General features: G+C 37.8%; 1 protein-coding gene across 1 annotated transcript in view; it reads right to left on the bottom strand.

The window, feature by feature from the left end:
* Positions 1 to 8,958: 8,958 nt before the first annotated feature.
* Positions 8,959 to 23,252, bottom strand: part of LOC117433359 (beta-1,4 N-acetylgalactosaminyltransferase 2-like) — a 28,196-nt gene continuing 13,902 nt past the window's right edge. The window contains exons 2-11 of the mRNA XM_034055541.3: positions 21,278 to 21,424; positions 20,172 to 20,291; positions 19,529 to 19,635; positions 19,157 to 19,194; positions 17,362 to 17,542; positions 16,646 to 16,732; positions 15,705 to 15,892; positions 15,146 to 15,289; positions 12,426 to 12,648; positions 8,959 to 11,583 (exon numbers count right to left, since the gene is read on the bottom strand). Of these exons, the coding sequence (XP_033911432.3) occupies positions 11,381 to 11,583; positions 12,426 to 12,648; positions 15,146 to 15,289; positions 15,705 to 15,892; positions 16,646 to 16,732; positions 17,362 to 17,542; positions 19,157 to 19,194; positions 19,529 to 19,635; positions 20,172 to 20,291; positions 21,278 to 21,424 (1,438 nt within the window). The 3' untranslated portion in view covers positions 8,959 to 11,380. The remainder of the gene's footprint in view (positions 11,584 to 12,425; positions 12,649 to 15,145; positions 15,290 to 15,704; positions 15,893 to 16,645; positions 16,733 to 17,361; positions 17,543 to 19,156; positions 19,195 to 19,528; positions 19,636 to 20,171; positions 20,292 to 21,277; positions 21,425 to 23,252) is intronic.

Raw genomic sequence — 23,252 nt, 5'->3', positions numbered from 1 at the left:
TCCTGGGACACTATCACCCTTCATTTAAATGTGCTTTATTTTGCTCTTATCTGCCCCCTATTTTACTGCATTTAATCCTGTACTTCAGAATACTGTATTCTGCCAAGTGTTTAACCTGTAGTATTTTGTATTTAATCATATCCTGATGTAACTATCACTATTTAATCATATCCTGATGTAACTATCACTATTATCTGCTGTATTATTGAATTGTGGTTTGTCACACTTGTACAGCTTGAACAAAAGTTATTGTATTTCTTGCTCTTATTGTATTACTTGTATTGTAACACTTGAAATGTATTTGCTTACGATTGTAAGTCGCCCTGGATAAGGGCGTCTGCTAAGAAATAAATAATAATAATAATAATAATAATAATAATAATAATAATAATAATAATAATAATAATAATATTCGATCTCTAGCTTCACATGCTTCATGTGGTCATTGAGAAGCCGCTAACACACAACCTTGTAGCAAAATCGTAGCTCAATTTAAACATTCCAGCAACTTTGTTAAAAGGTTGTGTGTCAGTGGGAACTAAGTAACAGTTTTGTTTCATAACAATTAAATTGTATTGTTCACCCTCAAGTATAAAGCGAAAGTATTATTACTGTCTATTTATATGCAAAACGAACAACAAAAAGGGGGAGGTCGATATGCAAATGAGCCATGGTTTACTAATGAGCGGTAACTCAAGGACACGCCCCCAAAGACATCGAAAGATAATGAACCGTCATACCCAATTTAATAATTCTTTTTTTTGCTGGATACTCACAAGGTAGGCAGTGCCTATACCTTGCGTACCCTGACCGCACGTTTCATGGCTGTCACTTATTAGCAGTTCATTAGGCTATGCTGAAGCGCCTGCTCATGTTCCTCAGCTTCAAAGGCAATGACAGAGACCCAGCGTTTATTTACAATGTTTGCCAGCAGACCTGGCGCGTATTGGAGACAGGAGATTATTTGAGACCCGGCAATTATTTTAAGTATTATTCACTACTAATGCTGTGCCACCCCCACCGGACAATTTGGGCAAAAGCAGTGAAACATATTATTAAACAACCAGGTAGGCATTTCCAAATTATTACATGTGCTTAACACTGCTTTAAACAGTTTCACTCAAACAAGAGGTCACCTGGATTTCCAGGTGAGATTCTCTTGTGTATCTGCTCTCGGTGAATGGATCTGTATTCACTTTTTTGTAACTGCTCTTTTAAAGTACTACATGCTCTTAATAGACTACTCATATAACAAATATTTTTACTATACATTTACTGCTCTTAGTCGATTTCGCTCTTAAATGTAATTATTTACTGTATTCTTTATTTTGATCATTTGAATTTGATCTTATTTTCTACTGACTTTACTGTACTTTATAACTGCTCTTAAATAAATAAATAAATAAATATATAATAATGGAAACCACATTTTCCAGAGCTTGTCTGTGAAAACAGCATGGGAATACTACAGATGGCTCATTTGTATATTGACCTCCTCCTTTTCCCTTCGTTTGTATGACGTCAGGTGAAAAGAGGGTCTTGTCGACTAAAATAAACCGAGCCAATGGAAACCCAAAATGTATAGACCCATTTTTCATTTGGCTCAAGCCCGATGTCTCGAGTAAAATTAGAACCCACATGGAAACTCCTCCATTGTCTGCTGTTTAAGGATGATGCAGGCTATTTTTAAAGAACAAAAAAGCGAATTCAGAACAAACTGTATTGCTGTGGTAACTATTGGATCATGAGTGTCACATTTCCAGTACAGTGTCTGCTTCCTGCTAGATCTGAGAATTATACACTGACTGGCCACAAAATTGGAGAATATAAAATCTGTCTTGTATGCAAATGTATTTGGTAATGTAATGTGTCATGTGATCCACATCTACTACATAGGCTGTGTGTACTGATCAGCAATAATAATGGGAAAGCAGAAGAATTGCTCCCTTCACTGCATTGACCAACTTGTCCATCAAGTCAGTCTCCCTGGTATTCCTGGAAAGGCAACACCATATTCCGAGAAATGGAATCTCCATCGGAAAGCACAGGTAGCAAACGGGTGATGCCGGATTTGTCCCGCAGATATCGTGACAAGTAACAGACCTGGAACTGTGGGCCACATCACAGAAACTTTCAACAATGGACAAGATATCAGAACATGAAAGTTTACAAACGAGAGGAGGCCATTCGGCCCATCGTCTGGTTATTAGCTTATTGATCTCAAAATCTCATCAAGCAGCTTCTTGAAGGATCCCAGGGTGTCGGCTTCAACAATATTACTGGGGAGTTGGTTCCAGACTCCCACAATTCTCTGTGTAAAAAAACTGCCCTGAATGCCCCTTTATCTAATCTCCATGTGTACCCCTGGTACTTGTTTATTTTTTTCAGGTCCAAAAAGTCCCTTGGGTCGACACTGTTAATACCGTTTAGAATTCTGAATGCTTGAATCAGGTCACAGCATAGTCTTCTTTGTTCAAGACTGAACATATTCAATTATTTTAGCCCTTCTACATATGACTAAGGCCCTGTGAAAATCGCGATTTCACGGGCTGCGCAGAAATTGTGAAATTAGCCCAATACCGCGATTTTTACAATATTCTTAAGAAATAAAAATAATTTCATAATTATTTTTATTTCATACAAAAAATTGAAAAAAAATCACATTAACAAAACTGTACAGCTCTGTGCCTGCCTGTAATATTGGCCATGCACACAGTGCTGTGCAGTGATTATGTCATACAATCTAAACAGGAGATTAAAATACTACACACTGTAAACAAAAAAAATGAATGTCTCTAAAAAGGCTAAAAATGTGTCTGCAGCAGATCACGTAAAGCAGTATCCAGCAGGAGTTTTACACAGCAACGGAGGTAAGCTCTTGTTCTGTCCTGCACGTTACTGTAGATCACTATAACGAAACTCGTCTGTTGACAGGCGTTTAGATTCACCGAAAAGAGAAAGGCGGAAATCCAGAGCAGTACTGCGACTGCTTTACTTGCAAAGAAACAAAAAACAGTGACTTCAATATTCCAAAAGTCCACTTATTAAATGTTGACAGAGGCGTTTCTTTGCGCAAATATCCTTTTTGAAAAATTGGACAACCAAAAGTTAGGGAAATTCTTCAGACAAAGTGTAGCAAATGGTGTAGTGATTCCTTCCTCAGCCCAGCTGAGACGTGAATACATCTCGGCTGGTAAAACAGCCTGGTTGCTTGTCGACTGATGCACAAGATCAGTATGGGTTACACAATGTATTTGTTTTGCAAGACCTAAATGGTGAACATGCACCTGACGTACTAGAACTGAAAGCTGTCCTTGCAGATACACTTTACCTACAGACTGTTAATTACAACACCGTTTCACAAGCTGTTGTAAAGTGCTTGAGTAACTTTGATGTTAATTTTGATGTCAGTCCATTTATCTGTATATTTGCTTTTTAACAAAAACAAAAAAATCTATACATGTAATTTATTTTAGATTTCTGTGCACATTCCGCGAAATACTATACTTTACCTGTGACAATGCTGTGAATTTTAAATATCCGCGATTTTCACAGGGCCTTACATATGACATGCCTTTAAAACCCGGAATAATTCTGGTCACTCTTCTTTGCACTCTTTCTAGAGCAGCAATGCCCTTTTTGTAGCGAGGTGACCAGAACTGAACACAGTATTCTAGATGAGATCTTACTAATGCATTGTAAAGTTTTAACATTACTTCCCTTGATTTAAATTCAACACTATTCACTATATATCCAAGCATTTTGTTGGCCTTTTTTATAGCTTCCCCATATTGTCTAGATGAAGACATTTCTGAGTCAACATAAACTCCTAGGTCTTTTTCATAGAGTCCTTCTTCAATTTCAGTGTCTCCCATATGGTATTTATAATGCAAATTTGTATTGCCTGCATGCAGTACCTTACACTTTTCTCTCTTAAATGTCTTTTGCCATGTGTCTGCCCAGTTCTGAATGTTGTCTAGATCATTTTGAATGAACTTTGCTGCTGCAACGGTGTTTACCATTCCTCCTATTTTTGTGTCGTCTGCAAATTTAACAAGGTTGCTCATTAAATTTGCAGACGACACAAAAATTTACCTTTTTGCACTCAAACAACATGCCAGGAGCTAAACATTGTGGGCTATTAAGGTTGTTTAGCCACTTTCAAGGATATTTTCTGCATGCTGTGTGGGAGATAAAGACAGCAGCCTCATTGGAACAGAGAACTAAAGACCCTAATTTCACAAGGGGCACCAGTCTCCTCTGCCATGCATGTGTGTGTGTGTACGTGCACACTTTGCCACACATCCATGTACTTATGTGACTGAGAATGTCAGCTTGACAGGCTTAATATGCAAAACAGGGTGTTTTTCATCTTAGCAGGTAGCAAACTTATCTCACAACCTGAATGTTTTGGGTTTGAATCAAACACGGGTTGTGTAAATGCTGATAATGTGGATGTGCTGCACACTTTCTTTAAGGTTTGAAATTCATTTTCTGACCATTTTAGCAGTATCATCACTGGTCCCCCAATTTCGCCTGTTGACGATTTGTCTGTTCATTAATTGTATTTTATACTTAAATTTTGAATACTCAGATATTTCAAAAGAGAACCTTAAGGCTGAAAGATGGCTGCTTCCTAGTACCCAATAGTTTCATTCATTGTAGTTCACTTTAATGGTCCAGCTGCAAGCACACCATGTATCAGCTGCACCGCTGCTGGAAACCCAGCACACCGTCGCTACATTATTGTCAGAAGAGGAGGCGAGGCAGGTACCAGATTCGCTCAACATCGATTTTGAAGCGTTAGACAAAACTAGACTTGCCTGGACTAGTCCTGAAATTCAGTGAAAACTGCTGAAGAAACAGGTTCTATCTCTATAGATACTTTTACTTTTTCAAAAAAACTTTATTAAAAACATTTAACAAAGAAAAAACAAACATTTTATCACATTTTTCTTAAATAATATTATTTCTTAAACTAGCATAGCAAAAAAATTATAAATAAATATTGATCAGTTCTTCATTTTCACATAATACCCCTCCTATACACCAGTACATGTCAAAAGTTTCTAAATCACTCATCATTTTATAAAAAATTAAATCTAATTTAATTCTGTTAATGACAAGCATTCTAAAAACAATATCTTCTTCTCCCACTCCAGTTACTTTAGCTTTCCTTGTTTTTAAAATAGACAATTTAGCTTGTCCTAACAAGAAATTAGCCAAGTGGCATAGATTCTTTTTTTGTTGTGTGTACTGTATACCAAAAATAAAAACACTTTCAGAAAAAACTAACCTCAACTTTTTAAAAAGACCTTTCATCACTCTAAAAAGAGGGATTAGTCTATTGCACACATTAGAACAATGGAAAACAGTTTCTCTAGCAGCACAGAAAGGACATTGGTCATTTATTGCAGGGTCAATGATACAGAGGTAGGAGTTGACAGCAAGGATTGTATGCAGCAGCCTCCACTGCAGATCTCCTGATCTCTTGGGCAGTGGGGGCTTGTAGAGGGATCTCCAGGCTGGTTTTGCCTGCTCCTCTACCCCCAGCCGCCCTCTCCAGTGTGTGTCTGGAAGCCCCTGCAACTGGGCTTTGTTTTTTACTTTTATACAGATTTTATATAGACTGTCACTGTTTGTACTTGATAGGGGGAGATCTGTCAAGTGTTTTACTTTCAGCAACAGTCTATTCTCTTTATCCTGACTGATGTTTGGGGAGATTGACAGAAAAGTAAAAGGGGTTTCTGGAGGGGTCTGTATGCACTCAGTAAATCCTCTTTGCAATAATTCTTTATGTTCACTAGGCATAACTGTGTGGAGCTGAGAGAGTAACCTCACAGCAACTCTCTCCAAGTGCATCCCCAAAGCGGAGGACAAGCTCTGCCAGTTAAAAATGTCCAAGTCCAGCACGTGGCAGAGTTTTGTGACCCCCGCCTTCACCACCATCAAATTAGAGACAGTTTGAGAATCAGTCGGCTCCACTTTAAAAAACAGGGTTAAAAAGCAAAGGATTTTCTAAAAGCCAATAGAAGTCCAGAGCTCCCTTGCTCAACCCCACTCTCAGATTCTGCCATGCTCTCGGCAGACTGGTAAAAAGATGGGAGGAAACTAAAATCAACCTGAGCAGTGTTCATTAAAAAGAGTGGTTTATCCAGCCCCAGCCCTCTGGCTTGTCGCAAGAACAGCGATGCTAGCTCTGTCCAGAGAGGTTTCTCTGCACTGTACAGCATCTTCTTTACTGTCTGCAGCCTAAAAGCTGCAGTCCTGCTAGACAGTTCCATGAGCCCCTGTCCGCCCTCCACTAAAGGCAGGTAGAGAACACAGTGCCTCAGCCAGTGCAGTCCATCCCAGAAGAAACTCAGGAATTCCTTCTGGATTTAGTTCAGAAAGGTCTGTTGCGGTTTGACACATATAACTCTATGCCAAAGTGAGGTGGCTGCTAGGCTGTTGACAACAAGGACTCTTTCCCCTGAAGGACAGCTTTGGTAATATCCACCGCCACTTCTGAAGACACCCTCTCACCTTCTCCAGTACCCCCTCCCAGTTCTTCTATATGGCTCTCTCATGCCCCAGAAAGCCTCCCAGGTATTTGATCTCATCCTTCTTCCACAGTAATTAACTTGGCAAGACTGGGGGGCCAGCATCTTTCCAGTCTCACTTTTGTGCCAGTTTATTTTAGTAGAGGAGATTTTTTCAAACATTTTCTGACTTTCACAAATACTGTTAACATCCTGCTGGTTTGTTATAAAAACAGATATATCATCTGCATAAGCATAAATTTGTATAGGTTGTAACAGTCTTCCAGGGATGGCTATTCCAGTCAGCACTTGTCTGAGTCTGTTGATTAAGAGCTCAATAGAAAGGGAATAGAGCATCCCAGAAAGAGGACAGCCCTGTCTAATACCCCTAAGGACTGGGAAAGATGCACTCAGCCCCCATTGATTTTCAGCAAACTGAAGATGTCGCAGTACAGGAGCTGTATTTGGGCAATAAAGCCTGGGCCAAATCCGAAAGCTTCAAATATGTTTCACAGTACAGTTAATCACCTGATAAAAATCCCCCCTCTTCATTACTACAATCATCTAAAACTTGGTCTAAAATGCAAAAACAGTTGCCCCTTTCCCTCCCATCATTAGGTGCATATACATTAATAAACACAAAGGAATTATCCCCCACCCTTGCTTTCACTTTAAGTAATCTTCCTTTTAGTACTTCAGTAGTATTAATCCAGTCAGGTTTAAAAAAACCCTCTAAAAATAGCAACTGCAGCACTTAAGTTTGACCCGTGGCTAAAAACAATCTCCCCCTTCCAGTCTTTAGCCCAGTCTGCCTGATTTCTAATATCAGAATGCGTTTCTTGTATAAATGTTACTTTTAATTTTTTCTGACTGAGATACTCAAACAAAGCTGCTCTTTTCAATTCATCTCTACAACCATTAATGTTTAAAAGATCCCATTGTAAAATAACTCATATTAGATGGAAAGGGAAAAAAAACCACAGGAAAACAAAACTAAAACACATACACTAAAAAATAAAAAAAAAAGTTTTATAATTCATTTTATTCTATTTTTTAAACTGTTTACAGACTTTGGCCATTAAATTTTTTAAACGCCATACTTCTTGCTTAGTGATAACGGAGCCAGACGCTTTCTGTAAAGTATACTGTGCTGATAGTAAAAACATTTCTAGATTTGGGAAATGTTCCTCAACATTTATCCTCCCTTTTGTGATTTCTAGAAACTAGAAGTTTGGCTGCTCGTTTTTCTGACGCTGAAAGAGGCATAAACGATGTCCTTTTGGATTTTTATGAAGAGCCAGATGAGTCAGACTATTTCTGGACGTATAATTGATGCTATAAATGAGCTTGGGTTGGACTTGAACGATGGTCTGGGGAAAAGCTGGTGTAGGACGCCCAAAAACACTCCACAGTATAAAACTCTAGAATGTTTTGAATGGAAGTTGATAACACTCTGGAGTGTAATGAGTGTATGTTCAAAACACTCTGCTGCGCTTTGAATTCACGTTCAAAACCAAAACACTATAGCTACGTACAACGAAAACACTCCCCTGTAATACAAGCAAATCAATAAACAATTTAATACTAATACGTACATATACCATATTATCTAATAACTGCTTAAATAAATAAAACCTCTACATTTAATACATTTAGCTGTGTGGCACCAAGTGTAAAAACAAGCATTAATATTAACACGTCTTTTCCCCCAGATTTAGCTTAAATCTTGTACTTTTTCACAGATTTAAACAAAAAAATGCCTCGTTTCAGATTTAATCTTGTGAAAAACATTTAAATAAAATGTTTAAATGTGTACTCTCATATATATATATATATTTATAAATCTGAAAATATTTAGCAAAGTTTCAACATTTAAATCCAGTATGTGAAATAAATCAGAGAAAACGAGCTCCAGTTTTTAAATCTTTGTTTTACACTCGGCGAGCACATTTATAAATATCGTTTTTTAAATCTCAGTTACATATGTGAGCAGGAGGATGATGGGAAATGTAGTTCTGAGAGGTCCATGTGGGTACATGGGAAGCAATCTGAGGCAGGGAGAGCAATTTAAAAGTTTAAAAAGTGGTCAAAACACACACCTTACGTAAATAGTTGTAGCAACACATGGGAACATGTAACACAATAAAATAAAAAGGTCCTTATGTACCCTTTAAAGATAAGAGAAGCATTGCATTGCAAACTGGTAGGTGCATGAAAGTGTAGCCAGACTACGCCACTGAAGGTATTGGGCCTACAGAATTTAGTTTTAATTTTACTAAAAATCACCTAAAATATGCACAGATTTGTTATATTGGGTAAAATACTATACTGGTTATAGTCTATGCATCAAATCTACAAAACTTGCAAATAGCAGGCAGGTCTATTCCATAAGGTAGATTCTAATACAGTACAAAGAAACAGATCAAAGGGAAACTTTTACAGCCACGTTCAGTAAAATGGGGGCAAGTTATCGACAGTTATTCAGAACAGAGACCATTACTAACCAAATAAATGACTCCCAGCCAATAAACTAGAATTTTTATATAAAGTGCAATTACTCAATCAAATACTCTATTAGCAGCAATAAGGTAATCAAAGATAGAATTCAGGAGGGGGAGTTATAATTAGCAGCAACAAGACAGTTGAATAGAGAGTTCAGCACTGAAGTTCTAATTGGACACAACTCATGGAATCAGAATAGTGCTGAAACAAGTATTACACTACAAAACCATTACATATTAAACTACAAACCAATTAATTCACTCTAAACCAAGTAACTGTCACACTTCAAACACACACATCATAATAACAAAAATAAAGCAAACCACTCTTTAATAAACTTGTCACCAGTATCATTCAATGAGTTTTATTTTTTTTTATTTTAACCTAATACAGTATTATAGTAAGCAGTGGGTTACTCACTTTAACACAACAATTTAATCATAATCAATCTCCTTCTAGTAATCCAAATCAAAACGTGCACGTTTTCTCCCTAAGAACTTCATGCAAAGCTTTGTGAATCCACACACACACACACGACTCGAGACAAAATGTTTATAAGCTTAACTCCACCCACGGTCTCCCAACTAAAGTTTAGTTTGTTTACAAACACCCATAGGGCATGTTAGATACCACATTATCTCAAGCTCTAATAATGTGTAAAAAATAATGTAATTGTATGTAAAAATAATGTGATATCTTGTAACAATTGTAAGTCGTCCTGGATAAGGGCGTCTGCTAAGAAATCTCGGCCGAGACATCGAGTCCCGACAGATCGAGTCCGAGGTCTCCAGTCCTACAGCACTGGTATATAGAAATAAATAAATAAATAATATACAAATAATTAGTATACATGCTGTGCTTTAGTTTAGCTGCAAGATCTTATTTTGTTAAAACATGTGAAACAGTGGTTTTTTGTCTGGTGTTGTTGAAGTTCTGTGCGGGGACGGATTTAAAAAAAAAAAAAAAAAGAGCAATATGGAATGCTGTTGGAGCCTGCTTTAATACACACATGAAAAACTATATACAGCAGTAATGTGTTTATATTAATATATTCCATTCACACAAACAAATGATTGGGTTAAATATAAACATCTTTAACGTTATAAAACAATTTTCTTTATATTAAGTGAAAAATACATTCTCCGTCACCTTTTTCAATGGAAATAAACAAGTAATAAATATAAGTGCAAGTCAGCTTTTCAAACAGCAACAAGGAATGTTTACAAACTAAAGCACAATTCCTATTCCAGCCCTGGGACTGTGGAATAAGGAAGACAAATGATAAATTTGTCTGGGCTCAACAGAATATTTAGTTAAAGGAAGTTCTTAGAAGAGATAGACAGAAATACAGAAGGGAAATGAACTTAATATAACACACACATTATATTATATTATATTATATTATATTATATTATATATATATATATATATATATATATATATATATATATATATATATATATATATATATATATATATAACCACCACCAAAAACATCAAGAAATATTTTGAGCTAACAATGGATGCCACTACACAAAAATGCCTCGTTAAAGGATTTTCTTTTACTTATTTGAGCTTGTTCACTCACCATTGTAATTTTAATTTGTGTGAATATTATTACACTTGATTCTGTATCAATAATGAATGTTTACAACGAAATGTTGCTTTTTTTGTCTAAAGTACCATTAGTACCTTACATTGATAACTTGTTTGCGCTAGAAATATAATTCCGAAAATCGTATCTTTTGCACTTCCATTAACACAGGTCTCAAATGTGCACTTAGGAAAGAAATACGTGTTATATGCAAGCATGCATTTTCATTTTAAAATGGGATATGTTTTACTACACTAGATTAAAGAAAGTTTTCCTTTTCCATGCCTTGCTGTTGTATTTGAAAAGGCCAATTCAATTCAGCAGGGCTGTCTTCTAGGTCAAAGCATGTTACTGGCTGAAAGCATGTCAGTCAACAGCAGAATAAGCTGGTTGGTTAATGACTGGAAATAAAGCTGGTTGAAGGGGTGGGGCCAATTTCTCCATTCAGGCAGTGCAACACAATCTTAATTAATAGCACAACAGGTAAGATTTCTGGAATCGTTATGTCAGCTACAATTACTTTACATTGAACTTTAAGTCACAGTCAAACATTCTGGGAAATATATACTGTTGAATGAATTTTGGGAAATATTTGTCTGTGGTGGCAACAGTTTTATCTTTAATCTTACAGAATTGCATTTCAAATGGCTTATATAGTGACCCTTTGTTCACCCTTAGTACAGTGTTTGACCACAGAAAATTCACCCACAAATCCTTCCCGTAATTCAGTAGCCCATCTAGTCTACATGTTGTCAGATAAACTTCAGTTCTTTGAGAAACATTTTAGATGGTTTTTAAAATAGTACATAAACAATTTCATTTTGAATTGCTCGTTTGTGTTTGTCCTGAATTTTCGGTACATTTCGTTCATCTCATTGCCCTGTGACTTGTCCGCAGGTTGGTGACCAATAGAGACGTCTCCACAGGACCCAACGAGCAAAGCGCCCAGGCCATCAAAGAAGAACTCTAGGGGAAGAAAAAGGATGTTACCAGGTGAGGAACAGCATGTTTCATATGCATGTGAACCCTAATTGATAGGGGTGTGCCATACATTTATTTTCCAAGTAATTACCTAAAATAAAGCATTTCTTTGAGAGATCGCATGCAGCAGTATCCACCTGGTGTCTCAACTCTCCTTGATTGCAATGCATGGTAAGGGACTAGTGGATCTGATACAGTGGTTTGAAAGCCGTAACATTAGAATTCATCAAATGGATAATAAAGTTGCAGAATTAATAAATACATACCAAGCACTGGCACAAGAGCTGCACAGCACAGACAAATAAACAAACAGTTTGTTCAAACTTTCCACAAAGTTTATGAAAAATTGATGATCTACTGGAGAGGAATTTGACTACTAATAACTATTTCCCAATTTAGCAAGAAAGGCTAAAATATATTTGTCCGTTGTTACCAGTTCTAGATGCTGAAACAAGCATTTCTTAATATGGATACATTTTCACTGAGCAACATCCTCCCCTTCTGTTGACGAATTACAAACGTATTTGGGCCTTTTCATCGCTTTTCCAATTGATACTCAATAATTGTTTAAACAAGGGCAGCCAAGGGAAGGCTTTGTTTTGTGTTGAGTAATTAACATGTTTTATTCTGTTGAATTATTACTCAAACTTTCTTATAGGGAATTACTCTGAAAATATAGTATTGGCACACCCGACTAAATTGCATAAAATACATTTTCTCTCTTTTACACATACATCCTTAGGAGCATTGTGACTGCTATGTGGAGGAATCTGCATTTACTGAAATCATCCGAGTTGACATGCTTCTGTAACACCCAGACTTCTTACCTGAATGGGCAACTCTGTTAAGCCGTGGGTCAAAGCCCACGTTCAGGACAGGCTCAGGCCGTGCCAGGAAGAAGTTGACCACTCCACTGGTCACAACACAGGCTGGGAATCCAGGCACATTTTTTAAGTGTCCATTTCTCTGGTGCAAGCAGCCCCCCTCTTCATCCCCTTCTTCATAGACCAGCTGGAACTTAAAGTCATTGCCAGCCACAGTGCCCCCTACCTGCCAACAAAGGAAGAAACATAAGAACATAAGAACATAAGAAAGTTTACAAACGAGAGGAGGCCATTCAGCCCATCTTGCTCGTTTGGTTGTTAGTAGCTTATTGATCCCAGAATCTCATCAAGCAGCTTCTTGAAGGATCCCAGGGTGTCAGCTTCAACAACATTACTGGGGAGTTGGTTCCAGACCCTCACAATTCTCTGTGTAAAAAAGTGCCTCCTATTTTCTGTTCTGAATGCCCCTTTATCTAATCTCCATTTATGACCCCTGGTCCTTTTTTCTTTTTTCAAGTCAAAGAAGTCCCCCGGGTTGACATTGTCTATACCTTTTAGGATTTTGAATGTTTGAATCAGATCGCCGCGTAGTCTTCTTTGTTCAATACTGAATAGATTCAATTCTTTTAGCCTGTCTGCATACGACATGCCTTTTAAACCCGGGATAATTCTGGTTGCTCTTCTTTGCACTCTTTCTAGAGCAGCAATATCCTTTTTGTAACGAGGTGACCAGAACTGAACACAATATTCTAGGTGAGGTCTTACTAATGCATTGTAGAGTTTTAACATTACTTCCCTTGATTTAAATTCAACACTTCTCACAATATATCCAAGCATCTTGTTAGCCTTTTTTATAGCTTCCCCACATTGTCTAGATGAAGACATTTCTGAGTCAACATAAACTCCTAGGTCTTTTTCATAGTTCCCTTCTTCAATTTCACTATCTCCCATATGATATTTATAATGAACATTTTTATTGCCCGCATGCAACACTTTACACTTTTCTCTATTAAATTTCATTTGCCATGTGTCTGCCCAATTTTGAATGCGGTCTAGATCATTTTGAATGACCTTTGCTGCTTCAACAGTGTCTGCCACTCCTCCTATTTTTGTGTCGTCTGCAAATTTAACGAGTTTGCTTACTATATCAGAGTCTAAATCATTAATGTAGATTAGGAATAGCAGAGGACCTAATACTGATCCCTGTGGTACACCACTGGTTACCTCACTCCATTTCGAGGTTTCTCCTCTAATCAGTACTTTCTGTTTTCTACATGTTAACCACTCCCTAATCCATATGCATGCATTTCCTTGAATCCCTACTGCGTTCAGTTTGAGAATTAATCTTTTATGCGGGACTTTGTCAAAAGCTTTCTGGAAATCTAAATAGACCATGTCGTATGCTTTGCAGTTATCCATTTTCAATGTTGCATCCTCAAAAAAGTCAAGTAGGTTAGTTAGACATGATCTCCCTTTCCTAAAACCATGCAGATTAACCCACAGATTAACCCATTTTATATCACCTCGCTTAATAGTGCAGCGGCGCGGCAGTCGCTCCCAGACAACGAGCACCTTGGACTGTATCAGAGACTGGGGAGAGGGATGGGATTGTACTGTAAAATGCCCTGCATAAATGCTAGTGTGTTGGAATGTATAAAAATGGGCACCGCGCTGCCGGCTGTGTGGTGTGCGTTCAAGAGATCATTTTTTTCTGAAAAGAGCATTAGAAAGCATTTATAAAAACAGCAGTTGTAAGTTTCCGGTGTCTCATTCCACCCCGCTACGAACCCATATAAGGCTGATTGGCGTCAGAAGTGGACGCAGGTACCCCGGCATGCACTTGGAAGTCTGGTGAAGCAGGGGAGAGTGTAGGGGTCAAGGCTGGTAGGTGACGCAATCAAATATGAAGACATAAGCCCGATACCAGCTCGTGCAAGGGAACCCGGCTCTTTTGTACAGCGGTATCGGCGTTATGCTTCAGAGCGGGAGGTCCCGCGTTCACATCCCACCTCCGCCTGTGAGAAACCACTGCCTGCGGAAACCGAGGTTCACCACAATATCATACCTCGTTTATTATCACGATTTTTCAAAAACCACTTCCCATGCACCATAGGTTCTTGAGAAATTACCTCTCTATCATCTCATAAACCCACTTATTGTTTACATTTAATTAGATCAATTAATTCAAGATTGATTAATATTTAATACCCTTCTGCATATACAATACATATACCTTATTTGCTCGAGTAAAAGTTGCCGCCACCCCCCTCCCCCCCCCGCGGTCAGTATTAGACATCCTGACAGCGTTTCAGCAGCAGATTTGCATAAATAACAATTTTATAAGCACTTCTACCTATTAATAATTATTATGATGATTATGATTATTATTATTATTATGATTATTATTATGATTATTATTATGCCCCTCCATAGTGTTCATGCTGCCACCGGTCATTGCAATCAGTAAATACAGGCTCTTACTATAAATTATAGATTGGATCATATGTTTGCTCATGTAATTCAGTAATTCTTATACTCGAGCAAATATGGTAACTATATAATATAACTAATAACTATTTTCTGATAAGTGTTGTTAGATAATGAAGCATTGTAATATAGGACACAATCTCCTAATAAACCACATTTAAGATAAATACTACATTTGATCATTATACCATATAAATAATTACTCCTCCAGCTAAAGCAGACTATTCCATACTCACCACATCCAGCTTCGGTATGGTTTCCATCACCTCCACCAGCTTCTCGATTTTGGTCTCTTTGGTAAACAGGAAGTCGTCATCCACCCACAGAAAGTATTTGGTGGTGACCTGAGACACTGCCAGGTTCCTGCCAGCAAACCAGCCCTAAAGATAAGCAAGGATGAGAAAGCTGGACCAGGCACAGGGCACTGTGTTACCTACCAGTACTACATATTGTTATATGGAATGTAACTGTACCTTTCCATTGTGGCAGCGCCTGTGATCTAGTGTGAAAAACATTGCATAATCTTCACAGCAGAGTGATCAGACACCAACTAGACTGTTCGGAGGTACAGGATGGATAGAAGCAATAGCCTAAGTGAACCTACTTTGAGACTATAGACAAATGAGCTTTCAACACAGTAGGTATATGCTGGATAAAAAATAAAAAAAAAACATGCAATATACTGCACAGCAGACCTCTAAGAATGTCTAGGAAAAATAACTCCACTTAAAATGGCAGACTGCTTGAATAATTTGGTTTTGCTTTATTTTGTACGGAGGACTGGCAGAGAGCTACCTTAGCCGGGGGCATGATGTAATGCTCAACATTGGATCCGTTAATCTTCTCTGGGATAAAGCTGTCATCCGCGACTATAATCTTGATATCCGGGTAAAATGTCCGTATGCTGTCAATTAAGCGGCGAACACTGTCGTATCGAAGGAATGTTTTGGTGGTGATTGTAACCAGAGAACTGATCTTCTTGTCTGCAATAGAACAAGAAATGGTTACCGGATTTGAAAAGGAAGTGGTACAATCCAAGATCTTACTACATCGAGAATGACATACAAAACCTGGCTGCAATAGCTGCGCTTCGACCCTTGGGCGAGCCGTGGAAACACCCTGATGTGTTGCCAAGGTCAGCCGTATCCGGAGGCTCCAGGCAGTGGAAACAGGACATAGAATTTAGCATACTACAGCTCTAACCAATGTGCGCCTGTTCTGCTGCAATTCCCTTTCAAAACCATAACTTGCAGAGCTGTATCATAACAGTATCCACCAAACACATAAGGAGGTACACAGAGATGGCACAAAGGGTTATGTTTTCACTAAAATGCATTTTGTACTGCAAGTGTAACAAAACTAGCAACAACAAGCAACCCAGAAAGTTACATTGAGTCTGCAGAAGTTAACTGCTAGCTCAGCTTCAGCAAAGCTAATTGGCAAAGAGGACTTAAATAATATTCAACTGAATAAAACTAGCAAGAAAACTACAACAATTCTTTAACTGTTCTTTCCAGCAACTAGTTTTTATACAGCTACAAAAATATGCCTTAGTCTTTCCTCTTCATTTTATGGCCCAATGAATTCTATCACATCACAGAGAGATCCTAAATTATGCCAAGGAGCATTCCCTGAACTTTCACCACAGTAAGACCAATGCTAGACTGTACTGTGCTCTGTACAATTTAGATATCAAGGTAGAATCTCCTGAGTCCAGCGACTGCAGTGGTACTTACCTGCTCCAGGGTCATACAGCTTCGGCATCATCGGCTGTCTTATTAGAATCGGAAATGTAGCCCAGTACTGTTTGAATTTAAAACTAACTGTAAAGGAAAAAATACAACTCAGTCTGAAATCATGGAAACTGTTTTTTGTTTACAAATACTGCAACACATTACATGCTTAATTAGATTCAGGTAATGATCACATGTATTCCCATTTTGTTTCCAGTAATATATACTTACATACAGTATGGTTAAAAAGAATGAACTCACAAGCAGCAGAAGAGAAAGGTTCTGATAAAAACAGGTTTACTGGCGAGCAGTCCGAACAGCAATCTACCTGCTTGATACACTGGTTGCTGCTGTATCTCTGGACTTATTTGCTGTATTGACTTCTAACAACCACCATAAGGGAATCTGTTGTGTGACCTTGACCTCTATTCACAATGGCTGTCCAGTCCTATAACCATCTTACCCTCTCCAATAACCACTTCGGAGGTTTTTCTGAATACCCTAATTCCTCCAAATCCACCGGCATGGTTATCAAATAAATGATACTTGGGGCATCAATGCACTTGTGTGGCAGATTGTTCCTTTTCATTTTTTTTTGTATGTATATGAAGATGGGGCTATTATCTATACAGCAATACCAAGATAGTAGGTGGAGAAAGTACACAGACCCCCACTACACCCTACTTGGTGCTGAATGTCCGCTGTAAAGGCCTGCCTACCTAGATCTGCCGTGCTGATCTCATAAACTGTGCTTGTGTATGTGGTGTAATTCAAGATGTGATTGAGATCGTCCAGGGTTGAAGTTGATATCTTCATTACATGTTCCCCGCGTCCTTGTACCTCATCTTCATAGCCCGGCACCTCCGTGTTTAAGGTCCCCTGAGTAGCATGTAAAGAAACCTTGGAAATGGAACAAAGTTACAAATTAGCCCTACACTTTATAACCGTGCCTTTGGTTTAATACTCCATGCAGTTAAACTGTGCATGCGTTCTCTGAAATACAGTACAAACTGAATAACAGCTGGTCCTTCACTTGTAATGAAAACAATGAGATATAAAGAGATCGTTTTTTATAAATTTCATTTTTCTGTGCTTATTTTTAGTTATTTTCGAGTTTTATATCAATCGTTTTTTGGGGGGGGGGGCGGGGGGGCTTTTGCTTTTTATATACTGTATGAAATTATTGTTTTCGGTTACTTTCCAACATTCTTGGGCATTTTCTTCTGTCACTATGTATTAACTCGACAGTACTTGCACACTTCAATTGCACCTTCTTTCCTTTGCTGTCTTCCACAATGAAATCCTCATGGTCACAGCCATATTCTTCTGGGGTTTCTGTGTTAGGCATTTTTTTACATTTCGCCACAAATTGCAATTCTGGTTTAAATTCCACGAGCGTGTATATACACCCTATACAACTGCAATACAGTTTTAAATCTCGCAAGCAAGAACAATCCTTCGCTCTAGTAATAGTAATCTCATTGTAAATCTTGCATGTTACAATCCCATAATAGAAATGTGGGCATTTGCTGCCACTCAGCAGTTGGGGTGTGTTTAAGGTATTCCGAACCAATCAATGCGAGATACAAGTCAGGAAGGCGGGACACTGCCCAACTTTTTTAGGTTACTGTATTTCTTTTATTTTTTAAATTTGGAAAGGGGTTAAGTCAACGAATTGAGTAACAATTTCCAGTGTTGTTCTGGTGTTTATTGGATATGCACCAATTTTTTTTTTTTTTTGTACCAGGGGTCATTTTTAGAGACTCAAGAGACAGAAGCAGCAGGGAAGCGCCGTTGCACGCTTTATTAAACAAAACAAAAAGAGGAACAAACAAACACAGCACGAGGGCAAACATAAAATGTTCAAACAAAAGAACAAAACACTTGTAAGCTGGGCATTAGCTTTCACTACCAAGTTCCAAAACAGTACAAAAAAAATCACAGCACAAAACACTCACCCCCAGCTCCTCCAACAAACAGGATTTCTTGCTCCTTTTATGCATGTGGCCACTCCTCAATTACCTAACTGGGGAATGGCCACACCTGTGATTGTTGGCAGAGCCAGATTTAGCCCCATCTCTGTCAACCTTACATTTCCACACACACTTTTAGGGCTTTTGCCCTGCCACAGCAACTATATTTCCCAACTTGGGTTACAATGTCTAGCCTTACCAAGAACCACAGAGTGATACAAATACATGAATATATAACCCACATACTGCAGAGAAAAAGAAACACATAGTTTTCTTCCCAGCACATATAAATTACTAGAGAGCAATTCAAATTGACGTGCAGAATTACCAGCAGTAATTGCACCCTTGGGGCCCTGATTTGTCAGAGCAATCATGCTTTCAATTACCGTTATGTTCATATTCATGTTAAATAGCCCATGTTAAGGAACCTATGTATATTAAACAAGAGCTATTGCAGAAAACATGAATATAACCATGATACTTGACTTTTGTAAACTGAATAAGTCATGCTAGCATTAGGCTGTAGTTTGAGATTACTAACCTGGTAACTTATTTCAAAGGGGGCTTGTACACTCAGTTCTGAAACAAACAACACAAAAAGATAACATTCACACCCCATTTTAACAGCTCAGTGCGAGTCAGACTGCTAGGGAAGCTGTGTGATAGGCTTAGCTGTGCAAGGCAGGAGACGGACCATGTGTATACCAACATTTTTTTGTGAATCAATGTGTCTCCAAGAAGTTTTGTTAAAATGGTTTCAAGCAATCCTTTATTTAAGCAGGCTCACCAACTGAGAACATATTAGCATTTGGGACAATTACGAAAGTATTGAAACATTTTAGGTTTGTGTTCAAATGTTATTTAAAAGGAAGAGGAGGAAAGCAAGTGCACATCCGAATACAATCCTGCTTACCTGGAATAGTAATGGTTTGCAGAGGTAGTGCTGTTACTCCTTGAATAGGATACCTCAGGGGTGAGTTAGGCTGGGCTATTAAAAGAGTGTCCAATGGAGAAGATTCCCTGTTGAAAACAACAGAAAACAACTGGAAGTTTTGTAGACAAAAACAAAGAACACCCAGGGGCATAATTTAAGGGAAATGTCATATCCGATCAAATTCTTTGTAAGTTGGAATAAAAAAAAGAATATGTGAAAAAGATCCATATCATTCACATGTACAGAGGTTAAAACCACCTGGTCACAGAACTTTTATTGAGAGAATCATAGAATACAGCTGGGTTGCAGCAATAAAGAATATTCAAATTAGGACCAGACCATTTTTTTTTTTTTTAGACAACTAAAAAAAAATAGACTTAAGAGACTACTGTTGGAGATAATTTGTTAGGCAATGCTACAGAGTTATAAAGTGTAATATCTATATATTTCAGGGTTAGGGTTAGGGCAGGGATGAGAAGTTTCTTATCAGCCCACTGAATTACTGCTATTGAGGTGTTAGCAGGTCCCTAACAGAAATTGAGGAAACTAAATTAAGAGCCAGAGCAGCATGTGATTACATATGCACTATGATAGATGAGAAACTTGTAACAGAACTGCTTACCTTTTCAGGTGTTGTTTATACTCTGCTTCTCTTCTTTTTGCGACCTCATTCAATTCGTTCTTATCGACGTAATTCTCCAGCTTATAAAATGTGGGTCCCGGTCTACAACTGCAATTAGCGCTGTGTGTGTGTGTGTGTATATATATATATATATATATATATATATATATATATATATATGAAGAAGAAACAAGGTATTTATATCATTAGTTTGAAAATACTTTGAAAAAATGTAAATAGTTACATTTACAAATAGTTATTTCTCATGCACATTTTATATTTTACAGAGATATTATTTTCAGTTTGTTCAGTTTGTTAAGTATGTAAAAGCAGTGTTAAAAGTGTAAAAAAAAAAAAAGCACAAATACTGTAGCTGGTGTTTTTTTCTAATCATTTTTTAGATTTTTAGATTTAACCAAAACATTTTACATTTTTTCTAAAATTTAGCTTGATACACACGTTAACAAAACATTCTTAAGTTTAGAAATGTGTACTTTGAGATCATTTATAAATATTGAAAAAGTTTATAACAATTCAACATTTAAAATCAATATAACAATTAAATCTGGAAAAAAAAGTCTGTCTAACAGATAAATCTGAAATAGATTATCGTTCAGCATTTTAAATATTGTTTAACACTGGCACCTAAATATTTGGATGAGTTAAATCTTTGTCGTTAGCAAATAATACTGGAAAAATAAATCTGTTTTTCCAAATTAAATATTTATTTTCCAAGATAAATCTGAAGCTAATGAGTCCCTGCCCATTTAACGTGGCATTCCACGCATAGAGGAGGCGGGGAAGCAGTTGACAGTTCAACGGTAAAGCTCACACCACATGGCAGATTCTGCTCATCTGCAGGATGTAATCAAGCACGTGGTTGCTTCAGTGTAAGGGCAGGTTTGAACAGCCATTGCTCCATCACCGCCTCCTCTATGCGAAGAATGTTTATCAAGCCAAACCGATAAAATATAAATTAAGTGCATGACAAAATGTGTATTATGGGACAATAACGTACCATTGTGGGTAGCTAAAAGTTGTTGTAAACATAGCCAAAGCATAAAACTCCCCAGAACATCACAGTAGATACAATAATGTATACTCACCGTTTTTCTTGGGATCGCATAGGGACAAAACTCTGTTTAACATTATCTGTAGTGGAAGACAAGGCTGTCAGGTTCAGACCCATGTTCCAGACAAATATTCCCATTATTCCGAAAACAACCACAAACACCATAATAACCCATTTCAACCTGTTATGAGAAGAAAAGAGAAATGGAATCACAATGGGCAAAAGTATTGGTATACCAGCAGAAAAGACAATGGTGATACTGCCGCCTTGTTTGGCTGGCATGGGGCTTTTGATCTCTGGTCGGTGTCCTGCTGCCGTACCAGTTGGGACATTTTCTTTAAAAAAAAAAAAAAAAACGTCCTGGACCGACGTTTTCATCTTTCTGGATGTCTTTTACTGTCGGGATGGTTTGAAGGTTGACGCAGTTCACTCAGCTGTTTGTTATTTTTTCCCCCCATACTAGCCTACGTTTGGTTCAAACATTTGTTTTAAAATTAGCTTTTCAGGGTTATATTCCTCTAAAAAGGCAGAGTTTTTCAGTTGTGGTAAACAGTAGGCACTTTTCTTTTTTTTAAAGCACCAAACATTTTCTTTAAGTATCTTAATTTCCCCACAATACATTTAGGGTTTGGCTAGGTATAAATGCAATGCGATTTTTCATTGGGCGTCAAGATTATTTCACAGCAACGTGACCGTATACACCTGAAATGACAGATGCAATGCAACAGGTTGGAAAAACTGAGATCTATAAAACTATTGCTATTTATAAAACTATGATCAAGACTGGTACATATTCAACAATCTGATGTAGATATTATGAGTGTTTTCTCTGATGGTATTTCAACATATTATTTATTTCTTAGCAGACACCCTTATCCAGGGCAACATACAATTGTTACAAAATATCACTTTATATTTTACATACAATTACCCATTTATACAGTTGGGTTTTTACTGGAGCAATCTAGATAAAGTACCTTGCTGAAAGGTACAGCAGCAGTGTCCCCCACCTGGGATTGAACCCACGACCCTCCGGTCAAGAGTCCAGAGCCCTAACCACTACTCCACACTGCTGCCAGTGTATATGACATCTATGGCAATCCAGGTCCTTCAAAATGGACTTACATTATCTTTTCATCTGTATCTGTATTCATCTGGCTTGGTGCTTGTAACAGGAATGGCTTTGTGGTGACGCCAGACCAGGAAACGCAGGACACAGTACTGTGAGTAAACGCGCTGGCAGCAAACAAAACACTAAACAAACAAAATGGCACACTGGCCAAAATAAACAGACAAACAAACCAGTGGACAAACCCCAAACAAGTATCGTGCAGGTCCTTCCATCACAAGTGGCAATTGTTACTATTTTCGATATTTATTTCTCCCAGAGTGCCAGAACTGTGACTCTTTTAAGCAGCTGTGCCGGGACTTGACTGCCAATCATTCAGTCTGGCCCTGGCACAGTCTGCACATGAAGCGATTGTGACTTCCCCGTGCCCACATACAAACATACATTTTAATTCACCCGTGCTACATAACCCACACTATACGAAATAACCCAAAATACACCAATCACAGTGCTAAACGGCCATATTGGAAAATTATTTTAATGCCAGAGTATGTACATAACTTATCGCATGGAAACTGTAGTATCTATATATTCAAATACTAGTCTTAAATGTATTACTCTGTCAAATACCATTGGAAAATGTAGTTTTTACACCACTTAGGAATTGCTGGTGAATGCTAAAATGGAAATCACGTTTTTCTTAAAAAGAAAGGAAATAATTGAGGATGATCCACTTGTGTCCGATATCAAAAGTAGATGGCCAGCGTGCTTACTGACAGACAGGTGCAGTGTGATTATTGTAACATTAGAACTTCCTTTTAGAACTCAACAACTTATGCTTGCAAAAATATTGGGGTTATTGAGGTGCTCATTTTAAAATTAATTATATATTTAGGTTAAGTGACTTGCTCAAGGTCACACAGTGAGTCAGTGAGGGAGC

Source organism: Acipenser ruthenus, chromosome 33 (genome assembly GCF_902713425.1).
Source record: "Acipenser ruthenus chromosome 33, fAciRut3.2 maternal haplotype, whole genome shotgun sequence".
In the NCBI taxonomy this organism is placed as follows: domain Eukaryota; kingdom Metazoa; phylum Chordata; class Actinopteri; order Acipenseriformes; family Acipenseridae; genus Acipenser; species Acipenser ruthenus.
Note: the sequence above shows the minus strand (reverse complement) of the source record. Positions and strands in the feature narration are given on the sequence as shown.